At 41.5% G+C, this 18,378-nt stretch overlaps 1 protein-coding gene across 3 annotated transcripts in view; it reads right to left on the reverse strand.

Moving 5' to 3' along the window:
* Positions 1-480: 480 nt before the first annotated feature.
* The window catches only part of pde4a (phosphodiesterase 4A, cAMP-specific), a 61,475-nt gene continuing 43,577 nt past the window's right edge, over positions 481-18,378 (reverse strand). For 2 of the 3 annotated variants that reach the window (XM_021324557.2, XM_012878559.3), the window contains exons 6-15: positions 16,445-16,557; positions 11,397-11,490; positions 11,151-11,314; positions 10,820-10,918; positions 8,807-8,971; positions 8,609-8,708; positions 8,205-8,359; positions 7,977-8,099; positions 2,927-3,109; positions 481-2,687 (exon numbers count right to left, since the gene is read on the reverse strand). In XM_021324557.2, coding sequence (XP_021180232.2) covers positions 2,190-2,687; positions 2,927-3,109; positions 7,977-8,099; positions 8,205-8,359; positions 8,609-8,708; positions 8,807-8,971; positions 10,820-10,918; positions 11,151-11,314; positions 11,397-11,490; positions 16,445-16,557 — 1,694 coding nt within the window. In that variant the 3' untranslated portion in view covers positions 481-2,189. Of the gene's footprint in view, positions 2,688-2,926; positions 3,110-7,976; positions 8,100-8,204; positions 8,360-8,608; positions 8,709-8,806; positions 8,972-10,819; positions 10,919-11,150; positions 11,315-11,396; positions 11,491-13,535; positions 15,365-16,444; positions 16,558-18,378 lie in introns of those variants that run through there. The other variant, XM_012878560.3, reaches the window with a different exon arrangement.

Below are 18,378 nucleotides of genomic sequence, written 5' to 3' on the forward strand. Positions count from 1 at the left end.
AAACAAAGAAAAATGTTAAAAGTAAAAGGCCAGTGCATATGGGACACATATTTATATATTCTATATTTAAGTAACTGTGACAGTAATCCTGAATTCCCCTTTTGCACTACATGAAAAGCCTGCATGGTGGCCTCACAGCTCGACCGAACACGCAGGCCTCTGTTCCACCAAGCTATATGGCGACTTCAGATGAGCTCAGTTACTGACCTGCAGAAACTCACCCTCACCTTGAACTTATTTAATTATCATTTTACCCTGTGAGAAAACAAACACCCTAACGACCTGGCACATTTAGGCTGTGCTGAGCAGATCCCGGACACCGTTCGACGAGATGCAGCGGTGCCGATAAGCGGGCGACACCGTCTGCGACTACATCTTTTGACGTCCTGCTGTGTTTAACTGTTAATGGCTCACTCATAATCTCATCTCAAATGTCTTCAGGAAGCTAGAGGATGCAATATATATATATATCTTTTTTTAAAAACAACACATTCGTATAGTTGATCTAAGCACAGCCACGACAAAAATAACTGGCAGCAGTGTTTCCAGCTTCCCCTCCATGCGCAAAATACATTGTCTCACACCAACACAGAAATAAGTATACAGATGTGATATAAATATACTAGGATATCTATATTATATCTTTAAATCTACATACTTATAGGTATGTATCCTGCATCTAACGTTAAGGCAACAAACCATCAAACATAGAAAGGATGACTAGGGACTACCAGAGCTTTTCCCTGACATTCTGCCTCCCTGATTTCCTTCAATTCAGCTCACCCACTGAAGCTTGTCCTACTTAACTTTGGTGAGAGTTGTTATGTATGAGGAGACAAAAAATAGAAAAGAGTGGATGGTTGTGAGACAGCAAATGAATTTTTGTTCCGCTGATGAAACGCTCTCTCCTTTTCTGACATATTCAGCAAACTTGTAAATATAAAATAGGCAAAAAAGTATATGCTTCAAAGCATCTCATGGCTTATTCTCTGAAAGTTTAGAAAATAATAATAATAATAAGAAGAATGATATTAATAATAATAATAAAATCAGTCTTTTAGGAAATAAATATATAAGCTGGAAAGAGTCCAGTGGTGGTAGTGGTGGTGTTAAGTGATTGCTCTGCATCTAAAGTTCTGAGTTGTCATTTTACCAGAAGAGCAACGAAAGGAAGACTTACAGCAGAAAACATATCGCCGCGGAAACTTGTACGTGTGAGTTATACACGATACCTTGAACAGTAAAGAGAGATTTTCAACAAGAGACAATCAAAAATGATACCTAAAGTCAGACTCTCCTGTTCCACAATGCATTGCTTCACCACAGCTTCAGTCAGGAAGCTAATGTTTCACAAAGGCACAGAGCCATCTTGCACTAGTAGCACTCTCCTCGTAAAGGGAAAAATGATAGGGGACCTCTCTGGGCCCCTTCGGCGCAGCATCTTCTTTTTTTTCGCTCTTCTCTTTCTCCAACTCTGCGGATTTTTTATTTTTTTTAGCCTTCATTTCTGACAGAAATGGCAAAAAAGTCACAGAAGCTTCTCTGACGAGAGCAGTTTCTATTGAGACTCTAACAGACATGAATTACTAATACTGACTGAACACTAGTTAATACACCGATAAAGAATGGCTTTTTCCAAAGAGATTCATCGCTGATCACTGTCCCTTGTGTAAATGCACACATACAAACATACAGTCAAGTGTGTGTGTGCAGGTGTGTGTCGGTGCAAATCTGTGTGCATTTCTAAAAATGGTAGGGATACATGTGAAATGCGTTTATACTGCATGGATTGCTGCATTCATGTATGCGCATTGCATTGTTGTACTCTACAAGACTTGCTTTTGATCATGTTTTTGTAGATATTTTTGAGTGATTTCGTGTGTGTTTATTTATGTGCATTTCAGTCACCAGAGTGCTACACTGCGTTCCACTGCCCATCAATAATGGCCGTCTAAATTCCCACTAGTCTTAAGTTCCAAGTGAAATTAGTCCTAGAACTTGTCATCACTCCAAATCTACAGTTGCTGTGTAATTAGCTTCTCTTTGAGCGATTTTGAATGTATTCCCTTTTTGAAAAATATATTTAAAGGTTAGTATTGTCATTGCAGTCATATTTGTTCTTTGTTTGACCATTTAAAGAATCGACAACTTCATGTGTGCAAGTTAGGAGGGCGATACAGGAGCAGACCTCATGTATCTTCAGCTTGAGAAGAAGAATCTTCCTCTTCTTCTACAGGACTTGTGTCATAAAGTCTTTCCTTTTCTGGCTCCTCGACTAACCGAGATTTCAGCTCTTCTTCCTCTTCCTCCATTGCCACCTCATCCTCTTCCTCTATCGTGTCCTCGTTCTTCTCCTCTGACATCAGATCTTCCTTATCCTCGTTTTCGTCATCCTTGTCCATGTCGGTGCAGTCTTCTGCCACGTGGTTTGGCGTGGTTTCGTCGCCCTCGTGTCCCTGCTCGTTCTGAGAGCTCTCCTCCAGGGTGAGCGCAAACTGAAACTTGTCAATGCATTTATTGAGCTCCTTGTCCTGGCCCACAGGAGGTGGCGATGGGCTTTGTGGGATAGTGCTCTGGTACCAGTCCCTGTTGTCCTCTAGTGTGTCCAGGATCTCCTGGGCATCGGGATGGACAAGGTCTCCCCATGTCTCCCATAGTGGATGAACAATGTAGTCAATGAAGCCCACCTACATCCAAGAGGAAAGAAAAAAAAAAAAAGACAACATCATAAGACTGACTCATGCTCAAGTAAGCACAACCTTACTCCCTGCAAACCAGCATTAAAAATGTAGGCGGGCGACTGCTGTGATCAGAGCTCAAAGATCAGCCTCTGCTATGTGGTTATCATCTCCCACTTGCAGCATTAACAGCGTTCCAGCTGTTTGCCATCCATACATGGGCGTGTATTCCGCTGCTAATCATTTACCTGACTTTTTTCCACGGATGCGGTGTGTTTATCGCACATGGGACTGATCTCCATGCCTCGCTCCCTCTCCTTGTCTCCTTGTCTGAAGAACTCCTCCATGATTCTCTCCGTCCATTGCCGATACACGTGCAGAGGCTTTGTAGGATTGCTCAGGTCTGCGCAGTGCACCATATTCCTCAGTACCTGTGTAAAAGTCACACATTAGTCACTATTATATCATGCTGGGAAGAAAAAAAAATATTTGACCCTTGCAGATTACTTCTGTTTTTTATTTGTTTTTTAATCATCCCTACATACAAGTTAACTCCAGTAAAAACAAAATACAGTTTTTAAATTATGATTTAATTTATTTAGATAAAAAAAGCTTTCCCCCTCCATCAAAAAACACTTAAATAGAACCTGTCTGTCACCATTAATTATTTTAAAGGATGTCAAGAGGAAAACATCATGCTGGTCTAGGGGAGCTTCAGGACCAAGGAAAAGTGTTGTAATTGATGTAAGCATGATTGATTCAAAAACAAAGATTATGGATTGGCTAAACCCAAGTATGGACTTAAATCCAAATTACATGTTATGCCAAGACCTTATATGAGCCCTTCATGCTCATTAATCGTCCTAATGTGGCTGACTTAAAAAACAAAGGTTAAAGTTAAACTTTTTCACATAGGGTCGGTTTTGTTTGGATAACTTTTGTCCCTTAATAAATCAAATCATTTTTTGAAGATCGTATTTGTTTTTTAATCTGCTGATCGCAAGTGATACATGGATCGTTCATACTTGTGTATGCTAACCATGTGAAAATTAGCACTTTAAACTGCAAAACTTTAAGGCTCCTTGATGCTCACTTTTTAGGTCTCTTCTTTATTTATCTAGAACCTTTTAATCTTAAAACAATATTCCTGCATTTCCTTTTTCTTGTTTCCTCGTGTGACATGGACACAGGCTTAGAGGATGCAATTCTTTATTCTTTATTCTTGCTCTTATAATGACAATCTCAAGACACTCAATTAAAGTACAAGGTATTTGTACTTAAATGTATATGTTCCTTTGAAATGTGTTACTGTGAAGCATTCAGAGGATTTCACTCAAAGGTTAACGGGATCAAAATTTTTCTTAATTGACTGTAAAAGACAATTTTCAGATGTTTTTTTTTTCCCTTCAATATTTATTTTGCAACTTTATTACAGATTTTCACTGGCAATTTAAAAAAATGTCTGGTTATTTTTTTATTGTCTATTACAAACAACAAGTTCCCCAATCCATCCATCCATGTGCTTGTCCTTGACATGGTTGGGAGCTGTGGTTTGGTGGGTTCCAATCTCCAATTGTGGGCGAGAGGTGGTTTAACACAGTGCAACACAAAACCACACATGGCAAACAACCATGCACATTCTCATTCCTAAGAGTAATTTAGAGATCTCAATTAAGAGAACATGCAGTTTTATGAATTATGGGAGAAAGCCAGAGTATCAGGAAAGAACCCATGCATGCATGAGGAGAACATCCCAACTCCACAGCAACAGAAAGACCCAAGAGAGACAAACAAGGGTGCAGCAGCAGCAAAGTGCTTGGATGACTTTGAGCCTTAGAGGTAAGTTTGACAAAGGTTTTAAAATATTTGTAAAATATGAACTTTTGCCACATTTTAAATAAATGTAATAGATCAAAATGGCTTCATTCCTTTTTGTAAAGACAATAAAGCTATAGCAATCATCTTTTGCAGAAATTGTGACATTTGTCTTTCATCCCACAGCTCTCATAATTTTGTTTTTGGGTATTATTTTTGATTTCACTTTATAATAATATGTTTCTTCTGTTAAAGAAATAGACACAATTTATGGCATTTTATATTTATATGATAATGAGTACAACAACAACTGCCACAAGAGTTTCACAGTGTTATCTTCACTGACAAGGGTGAGGTTAACCAACAACTAATTATCAACAGCAGTATTCAATAGTTGCCAGATGCACAAAAACACACAGCTCTGTGCCACTATGCCTTATGAGAACTCATGTATGTTATATATACAATTTCAGATGAAAATTGTCTGAAAAGTTGTTGTCCAGCTACCTGTTACCCGCATTTGCCTTTACCCCAAACAACATGTCATTACTATGTAAAACACCATAAAATGAATTGTAACTATTTCTTGAACCATAAAGAGCCCTCATCTTCCTTAATGTGCTGTCGTCTTTCCCATGTTGAAAAGAAGCTAGGAGAACAGGGCCTCCGGCTCATGTCGTATGTTCCATTGAAACAGGTGGTACTGGAAGACAGTAAGTCATGGGTTGCTAGTTTAAAAGTTCCCTGACTCTCTAATTAACTTTAAAAAGGGAAGTATGAAATATTAAAGTCTTTAGACATGGTTTCCTTTAATGTTGGAACACAAGGCCTTCATGGAGAACAGACCATTGAAAAATGGCTGTTCTCCATGACGCTGTGAAACCCCATTGAATTTTTACTTACACAGGATAGATGTATGATGTATTCTGTTCTACTTCTGGTCTGCTTATCTTCTATGTGTGCAGCCTGCTGCTCTTTTGCCAAAATAAAATGTCCTCTGTGTTGGGAACCCTGGGAACTTTTATGTGATTGGGTGAGGAACCAGGAAGTAAATCGATTGTTTATAGGGAATGTTACTTCAATCCCGGGTGAGAAGTGAGAATAATTTAGGTTGATTTGGCAGTAAACCTCTTACTTATCGTGCCTTTAATCACAGAGTGTACAGAGGTCAAATATAGTGCTGCTGTTTCTTTGAATTACTCAATAATTTATCATATTTATTTCTATGTAGGAAACTCTGAAGATAATAAGTAAACTTTGTCTATATAGCACCTTTCACAGATGAAATCACAAAGTGATGTACAGAGTGCAATAAACACCAAATAGAAATATCACAAGAACAGCTTGCAAGGATAACATAAAAAAATACATTTAAGTAAACACTTATCTAAATAAAAGTGTCTTCAGCTGCTTTTTAAATGATTCTACAGAGTGGGCCACACAGAGAGACGGGGCAGGGCATTCCACCATCTGGGGGCTACAGTTTGGAAGGACAGGTCCCCTCAAGTTTTAAACCAGGTCTTAGGGACCTTCAGAAGGGATTGGCTGGATGACAGGAGAGTGCGGCCAGAAGAGTAAGGGATCAAAAGGTCTGAGATGTTTTGGGGGGGCCTGTCCACTAAAATCTCTAAAAGTCAAAACCAATATTTTAAAATCAATTCTAAATTTGACAGGCAGCCAATGTAAACAATTGTTCATGTTATTAATAAATCTTCTTCAGACTCTAGGGTCACCTGTAGAGTACCACAGGGTTCAGTCCTTGGGCCAATTCTCTTTACTATATATATGCTTCCGATTGGCAAAATTATCAGACAGCATGGGATTAATTTCCACTATTATACTGATGACACTCAGCTATATTTATCCATAAATCCTGATGAATCCAATCAATTACTTCGACTGCAGTCATGTCTTGATGACATCAAAAGCTGGATGACTTTAAATTTCCAGCATTTCAATTCTGAGACAGAAGTTGTAATCTTTGGACCAGAGTCCTCAAAAAATAAACTTCTTAATCAATCACATAATCTGGATGGCATTAACTTGGCCTCTGGTAATAAAGTAAAAAACCTTGGTGTTATTTTTGACCAAGACGTGTCATTTAAATCCAATATTAAACAAGTTTCCAGAGTTTCCTTTTTTCACCTCAGGAATATTGCCAAAATTAGAAACATTCTGTCTAGGAGTGATGCTGAAAAACTAGTCCATGCATTTGTTACTTCAAGGCTGGACTATTGTAATTCTTTACTATCAGGAAGTCCACAAAATGCAGTTCAAAGCCTTCAGCTGATCCAAAATGCTGCAGCAAGAGTTCTGATGAAAATCAACAAGAGGGATCATATTTCTCCAACTTTAGCTTCCCTTCATTGGCTTCCTGTTAAATCAAGAATAGAATTTAAAATTCTTCTTCTAACGTATAAAGCCCTTATTAAGGGCTTTATACGTTATATGGCTTAAGCTACTGGAGGACATCAGGGTCTAATTTTCTCAGTCTACTGAGTTCTACCGTTCTCCAGTTTTGCATTGCATTACATTGAAATGACTGTTGTCATTTCAGCTTTTAACTTTTTTTGTTCCCTTTTTTTTCATAGTAGGTACATCTGGTCTGGCGTTCTTTTAGCTGTGACATCATCCAAGGAAGACGGCTCACCCGCTATTACCATCTAATGTAGAACAGATTACTGGATCAGTGTGTGCTTCTGTGCTTTTTTGTCTCTCTTGTTATGTCTCTGCTCTGTCCTCTCTAACCCCCAGTCGGTCGAGGCAGATGACCGTTCATACTGAGCCTGGTTCTGCTGAAGGTTTTCCTTCCCGTTAATGGGGAGTTTTTCTTTCCGCTGTCGCTTCATGCTTGCTCAGTATGAGGGATTGCAGCAAAGCCATGGACAATGCAGACGACTCTCCCTGTGGCTCTACGGTTCTCCACGAGTGAATGATGCTTGTCGGGACTTTGATGCAATCAGCTGGTTCCCTTATATAGGAAATTTATGACCAATCTGTATAATCTGACCCACTCTGTATAATACGATTGAATTTGACTTAGTAAAGTGCCTTGAGATGACATGTTACATGAATTTGGCGCTATATAAATAAAATTGAATTGAATTGAATGTAAAGAGGGTCAAACCGGTGTGATGTGAGCCCTTCTGGTTGTTCCTGTTAAAAGCCTTGCTGCAGCGTTCTGAACCAACTAGAGTTGAGTGACTGCTCAGTTGTCAAAACAAATAAAAACAGAGTTACAATAATCTAAATGACAGGAAACAAAAGCGTGAATAACCATCTCCAGGTCCGATTTGGAAATGATTGCCCTCAATTAAGAGATATTTCTCAAGTGATAAAAGCAATTTTTAACTAAAAGTTTAGAATGGGAATCCAGGGATATTGACTGGTCAAAAAGAGCACCAAGGTTTCTTAGACTGGGCTGGGATGAGGAACCAAATGACATCAGCCAAATGGTTGCTGTAGAACACTTCAAATAAGTACCTGTATTCTGTCGGTGTAGTGGTCGAGCATCAGAACTCCAGAACTTGTCACTTTCTTGGTCTCCACCATCGTTTTGAGGTCTGCCAGCAAACTCATGTGTTTGGACATATCTGTAGCCAAAACCTGGTGACAAAAGGGTATTTTGTCATATATTTGGAAGCAATTATACAAAATAAGAACAATACAAGGGATGAAAGCTTTCTTTGTGATATTCTATCAGATACCAACCATATCAATCACAAGTTTTCTCAGGCTCTGCCTCTGCCTTTTGGTAAGGTTCTGGAAGATGTCACAGTTCTCCTCATGGAGCAGCTTAAAGCCCACAGCCAGGTGGTGGTTCTCCAAGACAGACTCATCATTATACATTAGCGCCAGCTCTGAATCTGAGGGTACAACAAAAAAAGGAAATTAAATATCTTACCAGTGTCCGCTCATCACTAAAAGTCAGCACTGTTTCCAAATAAGATAAGTACTTCTGCAACTATTTACTATAAGATGATGAGGATCAGGTTTTAGTAATGTGCAGAAAAAAATGGCTTCTGATCAATTAAATAATATACATTTAGTAACGAGCTCTGTTAGGTTGATAAAAAAAAGTGTGCATTTGTCTTTTTAATCTATTTCTGACTCACTTGTGTTTATGAGGAACTGGTTGGACACTCCTGGATGGTCTACATCGTGAATGGCAGCGGCAAATAAAGCTGCTAATATCTCTAGGTCTGTGAATACGGCCTGTCAGAGAGAAATAAAAGACCAGTTTGTTCTGTTTTCAATATTTGTAATAGCGTCTTTAGTTTTGTTAGGATATATGTTCTAATTGAGATTCTTACATCTAGAGCTGGTGTGGATAGCAGTACATGGGTAGACTGGGTGACATCAGCAGCATGAAGGCTGTTGTGGTAGGCGACATTGGCGTGATAGTGGTCCTCCAGGGTCATCACATATGTGACAAAAGTATCCACAGGGATCTGAAAAGTCTTCAGCAGATCTCTTTCCTGCAGCAATGAGAGACAGTAGGGGACATATTTACAAAATGAAGTCCAGGCTTATTTCACATTTTGAAAAATCCCACAATGCAAAAAAAAAATGTCTTTATGCAAATGAGACAAACCAGAACCACCAAACAAAAGGCTCGCTAACTATCAGATCATTTTTAATGGCAAGGTTTTGGAAAATAAATGTATACCTCTAGGATATTTACACATTTATTAAATTACAACCACGACTTTAAATATATTATCCTGGTATGTTTGATAGACCCCAAAAAGGTTCGAAAATAAAACCACTAGACTTCAGTTCGTGTTGAAAAATCTTTCGCTCCTCTTCCAAAGGGTTTTCTAATTCAAAGCTTGTTAGGGAGAAGTTCCAAGCTTTTAAGCTGTTTGGGGTGTGCTGCTGTGCAGAACGGCACATCCCTTTGGCCCCCCATAACTATAGTGTGTCGTTAGTACCCTAACAGCATATGCTATGGGAGAGTAGCATAAAGTAGTGGATAACTGTAGTAGAAGAAAATGGATATATAAAGATTTAAAAAAATATATAAACACAAATCTTAAAATGTTGACATGGATTTATTCACATTCTTCTGGTTTAACAGCTCTATGTCTTCTGTTGTACAGTATGTCTCTAGTAGCTTTGCCCATCTGAGACTGAATGTTTAGCCTACGGTAAATACCTAAGGCTCTGCTAGAATGGATGGAGGATATCTGTGAAAATCTATTTTCAAGTACTGCTGCAGATTCTCAGTTGGATTTAAGCCTGGGCTTCGACTGGATAATCCTAAAACACGCATGTAATTTGCTCTAACCCATTCCATTGTAGCTCTGACTGAATATTTTGGATCCTGTGGGAACCTCCATCCAAGTGCCAAAGTCTTTTGTAGCCCCTGACTGGGTTTTCTTGCAGGATTGTCCAGTCTGTAGCGCCACTCATCGTCCCATCAGATTTGACCAGCTTCCCTGTCCATGCTAAAGTGAAGCATGATGCTACCTCACCTATGTTTCACAGTGATGACGGTGTGGTCAAGGAGGTGTGAAGTTTTACTTTTTTGCAACAGATAAGAGTTTTGCCTGAAGAAAAAGTTCAATTCTGGTCTCATCTGTCCAGTGCACCTCCTTCCTTATGTTTGCTCTCTCCCCTGCATGGCTTGTGGTAAACTACATGCACGACTTGTCCTGGCTTTCTCTCAAAAAAAAGATGCATCTTGCCATTCTTGTACATTTGTGCAGTATATACCTAAGTTGTGCTGAGGCTTAATACATTTTCCCACCTGACCTGTAGATCTCTACAGCTCCTCCAGAGCTATAATGGGCCTTCTGGCTGCTTGGTTATGTTACCTTAGGTGGGCAGTCATAATGGGTATGCAGTTGTACTGTATTGTTTCCATTTTCAAATGAGGGATTAAACACTGCTTAGTGAGATGTGTTAAATGTAGGATGTTGTTTCTAATTCCATCTGCTATTATTCACACACATACACACACTTGACTAATTATGTGATATTTGAAGGCAACTGGTTGCTGTGTATTTAGGTATGAAATACACAAAAGTTTGTGGTTTTAAGATGAAATGTGGACTTTTGCAAGGCAGTGTGTTCCCCCCCTCAAAAAAGGAAGCAACCTTTGGATGTTTCCCAAAGTTAGTAGTTAGTTTCTGCTCTAAATCTAAATCTAAAGCAACAGCAAATAAACAAAAGAGATGTTCTGTTCAAAATAAAATTAAAAAAAGATGTACTGGTTTACGTTCAAGATGTCTTGTTATGAGTTGCGTGCTCGTGCAACACTCCTGAAATATTGCGGGCTAATTTATCGTTTACGTATGCTTGTGGATTTTTTTTCCCCTCACCTGGAAAATGGCAAACATGATGCAGCTTAGGGGTCGATTATTGGAGAACTCTGCCACTTGAAAGATATTAAGGCCCCACTTGTTCAAGTCATCCAGTTCCTAAAAGTACAACAGACAACTTTAACATATGGGTATCAGCTATTCAGTTTACATCTCTGAATTATAACCAATCCTAAGTGCTGCTAGGTGTTTCTTTTGTCCTAAATGCAATATATTTAAAAACACTTTAATAGACACTTCAAATTCTGAAATCAATCTAAACACTGTCAGATAGCATGGCATTTCAGATATTATATTTGTGATTTTTAGTGCTGCTTCTCAGTTCTTTCACCCTGGCTAAAGCTTCCTCGTGCTCCGTCTTCACGCCAAACCGAGGCATGGTGGAGTTGGAAAGGCTGGAACTGTGCGTGAGCTTCTTCACACCGCTGATGTGGCACATGGGCTTCTCTCTCTCCCTCTGAGTTGGAGATGGGATTTCCACTTCGTTTTGCTTATCTGAAAACGATCACACGACAAAAGGTCAGCCTCACGACCTCAGCTTTATCGAGTTTGGCAAACATCAGGTGCCGCGTTGTACCTAGAAAGGTAGTGGAGATGTATTCTGACACTTGGTTCCCTGAGCGACTCATCTCTGACAAATGGGAGAGCTCCCTGTTTAACATCCTCTTGAACTGAGGGGAGAACAAAACAGAAGCGAGTGAGTTTATAGACTTTGTACAAAAATGAGTTTCTTGTGATAAAGATCGGTGCGTGTTTTACCACTGTATTTTAGATTGCATCTGCAAAAACACGGCCCAAAAAAGGCTTCAATACAAGTTATATTATCAGACTAATGTATTATGGGGCGAGAAAACCCATTACGAATCCTCCGTCCTCCTTCCTCTCAGTTGAGAACAGGCTGTTCAACACACTGGCTTGAGTGATGTGTCGCAGCAATGTGCCATTTTTATACATATTGTTCTCTGTTCATCTGCAGTGTCAGACACAGTCTGCAGGTCCCAGACATAAACGCTAGCAAGCGAATACATCATCCGCACAGAGAAGAAAACACTCTTCCTGAATGTTCTTCTCGGTTTTACATAATAATTCATGTCTGTAGACAAACACTATGCCCAAGGCTAGGTTTAATAGCTCCGGATCAAACAAGTCATGAGAGGGCACGACAGACCCCTCAGTCTGCGTCCTAGTGACTGATCTTTCACACATAACAATCTCCATGGCAACCGGAGCAGTTGCCGTAGCAACTGCCTCCTCACCGTCAGTCCTTCAGCTTGATGTGAGAGCGGTGGCTGTTTGGGTGACAATCTGAGGGAGTCGGCAGGTGCCTTTGACCTTTACCAAGGTCAACATTCCCCCCCCTCTCCCTCTCTTTCTGTACAAACCTCTCTGTTGTCTAGTCACACTCCTCCCTCCCTTCTGAGAAAACTAAAGCTCTGCTCCTGCTGTCCAACCTCCAAACCTTTTCCCCTGTCCCAGGATCTGCTTTGCCTTCTTGGCATTTTGCGCACGTTTCACGTTTCAGGAGCATCCCCTCTTTTGCTCACGCTTCCTCCCTCTTTCCTTGTTTGTTCTAGACAGCCGGCGGCTCCTCACGAGCAAATAGCCAACACAACAGCTAACCCTTGCCGGCGGTAAGGCAGACTCAATCCTCAGTTGCCTGGAAAGCTGTAGCCCAGTGGCACACTTAGGCAACAGGCTCAGCCTAAGCCTCTCCCCCCCCCACCACCACCACCAGCCCTCTCAGGCTCCCTTTCCTTCCTTCCCTAATGCTGTAATGCTGAGTCATAACTGCCAGCCGACACTTCTACGGTGGCAGTCCGAGCACCAGGACAAACAACACTTCCTCTGACACTGACTAAAGAGGCAAATATACGAATAGTACACAGATATGACTGTGGGCAGACAGTCATGCACACCTGCATATGCGAAGGGCATACCCTCTCTAACAGTCACAGCCTGTACAGAATGTGACTCTAAAATAAACTCAATGTAACTCGGGCAAAACACAAAGTAGTAACAGGAAATCCTTTCAAACCATTCCTACGGCACAGTCAAGGCCACACGGGTTCGGTGAGCAGCACTATGGCGAGATAATGCGCCAGATCCAAATCTGACATAATCAAAGGCAAGAAGAAAGTCTTGTGACAGGAAACTTGACCTTTACTGACAAAATAGTCCATCAAGTTTGTGTTGACGCCAACCCTTAAAAAAACACCAGGAGGGTGTGAGGTGGATGCAGGACTCAGGTGTGGAGGTTAGAAATTGTAGACATGTGATAAAGCTGAAATAGAGATTTATATCATACAGCCTAAGCTTAAATTTCAAGTAGCTTGTTTCTTTCCTCAGAGGACAGGGCTGTAAACCAGGCGAAAAACGACGTGGATCATGTTTTTACATCTGTCGTGCAGAATTACTGAGGAGAGATGTTGTTCTTTCGTTTCATCCTCGGTGGATTCATGTGTATATGTTGAAGTTTGTTACAAAGTCCCTACCAGGCCATTCAAATATTTTCCAACTAAAGGAACCACTGAGAAACCCATGTTTTACTTTTCTTGCTACACAAAACTGCAAATTCCACAATGCTGAATGAAGGAAACACGGCAGAATAAAGTTAGTTAAATGCATAACAGTAGAGCATAAGGGTGCTCACAGCAACCGTCCAGCACTGAAACTACCAGACCGTGCTTACACTGTGGCTGTTTTAGCCGTACCCTACCTGGTCCCACCACCCGATGAGCCAGGGCCTTGTGCAGGTCTCGCAGAACAGGTCCACTAAGGGCGTCCTGCGTTCGGCCGCTGTCCCGCCTCCCTCCCTCACGCCTCCGTCGGCTGCACTAAGGTCCAGCTCTGCCCCCGGCCTCCCCTGCAGAGGACTGTAGCTGGAGGAACGGGGCAGCCTGTAGCCCCCTGGTACAGGCGAGGGGCACTGAGACGGCACCGGGTCGATGGCCTCCACCACACCCATGTTGAGGGAACCTGGGGGCTTTGGCCTACGACACAGGTATGAGGTGCGGTAGTGAAGCGGGCCGGCGGCAGTGCGGGTGCCCCAGTGGCATGAGGGCGTTGTCAAGGTTCGTGGGGAGAGGCCACAGCCAGTCAAACCGGGACACTCCAGAGTGGCGTCTGTCCCAAAATGGGGAATGGGGGAAGGGGTGGAGGGTAGGGGCAGCCTGTGCAGAATATCCTTGTCTACATCCAGTACTCCAAAGCGGGGCACCCAGTCGGTCCTGAGTCAGGCTCCAGCTTCAGTGTGCTCCGCAGATGAGGGTCCCCCTGATGGGCAGACCAGGAGCCCCCCCTGGATCTGGCTGCTGTGGAGACTACATCTTATCCCATTTCCAGAGCAGGCTGACCGAAATCTAAAGTCACCACAGGATAAAAGGATGAGGATGGATGAGTACGGATGGAGCAAAACAGAGGGGAACGCAAGACCGTCTGAAGGACACAGAAAGGAGTTAACGGAGAAGATGTGATTATTTGAGGGATGTAAACAAAAAAGGGAACACTGCAAGAGCTGATTATCTTGGCAGAAGGTAATGAAATTAGTTAGAAGGCAGACATGAGGAAAACAGGGAGGGTGAGGTTTGTAATTTTGAATAGTGGGGGTAAAGGGAACTTGGATGGCAGCGGGAGCATCAGGAAGGAGCTGGGTGGAGGGAGGAGGACGCAGATAACAACAAGGGAAAAACAAGAACACGGCGAATGAGACAGGGACAGCCAGGAAGAAATGGAGAAGGAACGCAGGCAGGCCTCCGAGCAGACGATCCCGCGGGAGAATCACGCCACAATTCGGGTCTGAAGAAACAGTCTCTTTTCTCCTTGTGTCGCCTGCCCCTCCCCGACGGTACAGATCCAAAGGCCCGGCCCAGTCCTACCGGTGCAACAGCCCGTCTGAGTCGCCGCTTTCCAAATCGCGGCTGCACACTGCCTGCGTACAGGCGATCAGCTCGCCTCCCGATAGCAACGCAGCCCAGCCCTCTGCTCCCAGTCAGTCCATGCCTCAGCCGGCCAAAAACGCAACAAAAGTCTAATCCTGCTGTTTTGGGCTGCCGTTCGTCCTCCAGTGCTCAGCCTCTTTCGCCATTTCCCTGGATGCTGTAGACAGCCCTCGCAAGCTAATCAGGCAGTGGCTGCAGGCGTGTGCATGTGTGTATGCGTTTGTGTGTGTGTGTGTGTGCGTGCGCGTGCGTGTGTGTGTGTCTGCAGCTGCCTCCCGTTAGAGGCTGAGTGCGCATTTGCGACACGACAGCATGTGCGTCTGTCAAATATGCGAGTGAGCAAGGGTGTGAGTAAGACCGAGAGACAGAGAGGCAATATTCATGCGTGCACCTCCATGTTGGCATGGCGTTGAGGATTTGTGTTGCTCATTTCTGCTGGAGCACTGCATCGTATTCACAGAGACTGTGTCTCGGGAGGCTTCCCAAATCGCACGGGCAAATCATTTAGCTTAATCAAGCTGCTCTTTCTTTCCATCAGCTGTTTCAGCACAAGCTGGACTGCTGACAATGGATAAAACATTTCATTTCTCTACACTGACACAGAAGACTAGGACAATTTATTGGATAAAACAAGGTCCCTGCCACTGTCTCTTTAAGACAGAGCACTGTTAAAGGAGCATTGCCTCTCTTTCATTGGTTCTTGCCTAAACCACATGTCTTGTGGTCAGAGCGGCAAGCCAATGACTAAAAGGAAAGGGCAGACCCTGCTGCCGTTAGATAGCAACCAAGGTTACAGCAGAGACATCAGCATCAGGACCACTCTGCCCCCTCCCTTTCATGTCCTACCCACCCACAGACCGTCACATCCTTTCCCTATCTCACTCCCTCCCTGCCCCTGTGCCCCTGGAAATACAACCGCATTCCTCCTTCAGAAGCCTCCCTACATTTTCACGTTAACATGAAAGTACAAATTCAAAATGCTTCAACCATCTGCTAACCGGTGCAACATCTTTGCATGTCTAGCAACCGTTTGGCATCACCAGCCATAAATAGCATTACAGTCCATAAATATTATCTATTCACACATCCTCGGACTCAGGACTCAAAATGAGCGAAGGATAGATTGTGGGGGGTTTTGTGGCTATACATGTTGTATCACTCTTTAAGAAAATAAGCAGGCCTTGCATGATTTGTTTTGATAAGGAAGAACAGTTTTCTAAGCAATCTTATGTGTTCATGTGTCAAGGTTTACATGACAAATATTACGGGATTAAATCTGCATATATATTATTATTAGAGGTGGTTCTCTGGGCAAACACACCCCAATGCCATCCCCCCCAGATAATCAAAACTGCTGAAAGCCATCAAAGATTGTGGTTTGTAATAAAATCTAAAGCATTTCCACACAAAGCACACAACCTAGTCCTGTTCTCAGCACCAAGTAGGACGGGCTTCCTCAACACAGGATGGCACCATCTCCCATTCACAGAAAACTGGTTTAAAGATCTGACAGTTTAGTTAAATTTTTCAACCTGGTGCATCTGTACTCCCCCCCCACCCCCCACCCTTTATTTGCTCCCTGAGCAGCTTCCCATTTGGAGCATATATATAAAAAATACTGCCACTGGTTATAATGTTGAGTAAAGCAAACGCTGGTGGACATGTCTGTGTGTCAGTAACTTCCCACCTTGTTGGAAGCCATCTCACTGACTGAGCGGTGGGTCTGAATGGTCTCCAGCTGGTCCAGACACCAGTCCAGCTCCTCCAGAGTCTCCCGAGCCATCTGCTGGTAAGTCTCCTCTGAGAGAGAAATGCAAACACACTCAGAAATAACATAGAAACCAACATAAAGAGAAGAGCTGCAAGATAAAAAAAAATAGTAGTCATAGTTTGAAATAATTTCTACTGTTTGTAGTTAACATGTCTGTAAATCAATCCTATATTTTCTAACACCAGAGAATCACTGTAAATGTTGGTTTAGAAACATTTAAACTTCATCAACTTCATGTTCGCATGGATGTATAACAAACGTTCTGTTATAAACAGCTAAATCAGTTTTTTCTATATTTGTAATCTAACTTATTTTCTAATGCGAAGAAAAGTAAAAGGGTTCTCTATTTTAATATGTGTGATTTTAAAAACAAGTATCTGCATTGCTGAATTGTGACTAATCATATCAGTTATTACATGTATAGTTCAGAGGATCACACACACTCTAATCAGAGGCATACGCGTCACGTTGATAAAAAAAAAAAAGCTCTTATTGATTCTTGTGGTCTTTTCCAGAAATGATGAATAATACAGTGATCAGGCTTTAAAAAATTAAAAACAAAAATTAGGTGCATGAGTCATTTTTCCCTAATCCACGCAGAGGATTAGGGAAACTTTGTGAAGATCTTAGAAGGAGAGCCGTGAATTTACATAAGATGAAAATGTCTTTTGAAACGATTTCTGAACAACTTCAAATTCCGGCATCATCTGATCAAGCAATGGCACATGGCTACACAAAAATAAATACGTTAAGATGTTCAGTAGCGTAGTACTAGAGAACTGCTGGAATATCCTTGCAGTTTCATGGCCAGAAGAAAAAAACAAAACTTGGCTGTTTGACCTCAATGACGAAAAGTATACTTGAAAAAGTCAAGATAAAGTGTATCAACTGTGGAGCATTGTGGAACTAGCCTCTTGTTTCGGTGTTTGGTGAATTGATGCCTTGGATAAGATGGATGGAATAATGTATAAATAGGAATAGCTCCAAATTTCTCATTTGAAACTCAAACCAAGACAATACCTGACACACATCAAAATGTATTCCAAACAAAATACATGTTTTTTTTTTTTTATTAATAATGTAGGCTAACCCCAAGTGTCTGGACTGGTCTTTCCAAAATACCAACTCCGCCCTAATATAAAATCTTTGGATTATACCTAAAACCTGGGTCTGTGCCAGGAAACCTCAAATCCACAGTGAGACGACCGAAACATAGACACAATTGGATGTTTCAACGTGAAAATGATCCCAAACATACATCAGAACTAGCTTTGGAATAAAGTTCATCTACAGTAAGATTCTGAACTTGCCCTGAGCTGAACCCTGTCGAATATATATGGACTATGTTTAACTCAGGTCTGTTAAATAAACTCCACCGATTCTGCCAGAGCAGGGATGTGATCTGGGAAAAATTTGTTATTATATAACAAATTGTAAGCTATATAAATCATTTTATTATGGTAAAGGAGAAGTTTAAATAAACGTAAAGCCTCACAATCAATGCAACAAATCTTGCAAATGATGACTATATATTAAATTAACACCGAAAGGGGTGAGCTGAGGGTATAAATAATTTTGGCAAACATTTGTAAGGTTTCAAATTTTGCTTTTAACGAAATACAATCTAACACAGTACAAGAATTCTTTAGACATTTTGAAAAAAAAAAAAAAAACTAAATGCTTTACCTGTGGGCTTTCAGGCTTTTGAACTTAGCTTCCCAAGGGCAATTTTAGCTTAGAAAATATTTGAGATAGTTTCTTTTTATGTCTTTCAGCTGTTTATTTAACTTGGGATTAATGTTTTTCTGTGCAATCTTAGTGTGTATTGCTTTGGAGAGTTTAACAATGAG

Source organism: Fundulus heteroclitus, chromosome 16, assembly GCF_011125445.2.
Source record: "Fundulus heteroclitus isolate FHET01 chromosome 16, MU-UCD_Fhet_4.1, whole genome shotgun sequence".
Taxonomy (NCBI): Eukaryota; Metazoa; Chordata; class Actinopteri; order Cyprinodontiformes; family Fundulidae; genus Fundulus; species Fundulus heteroclitus.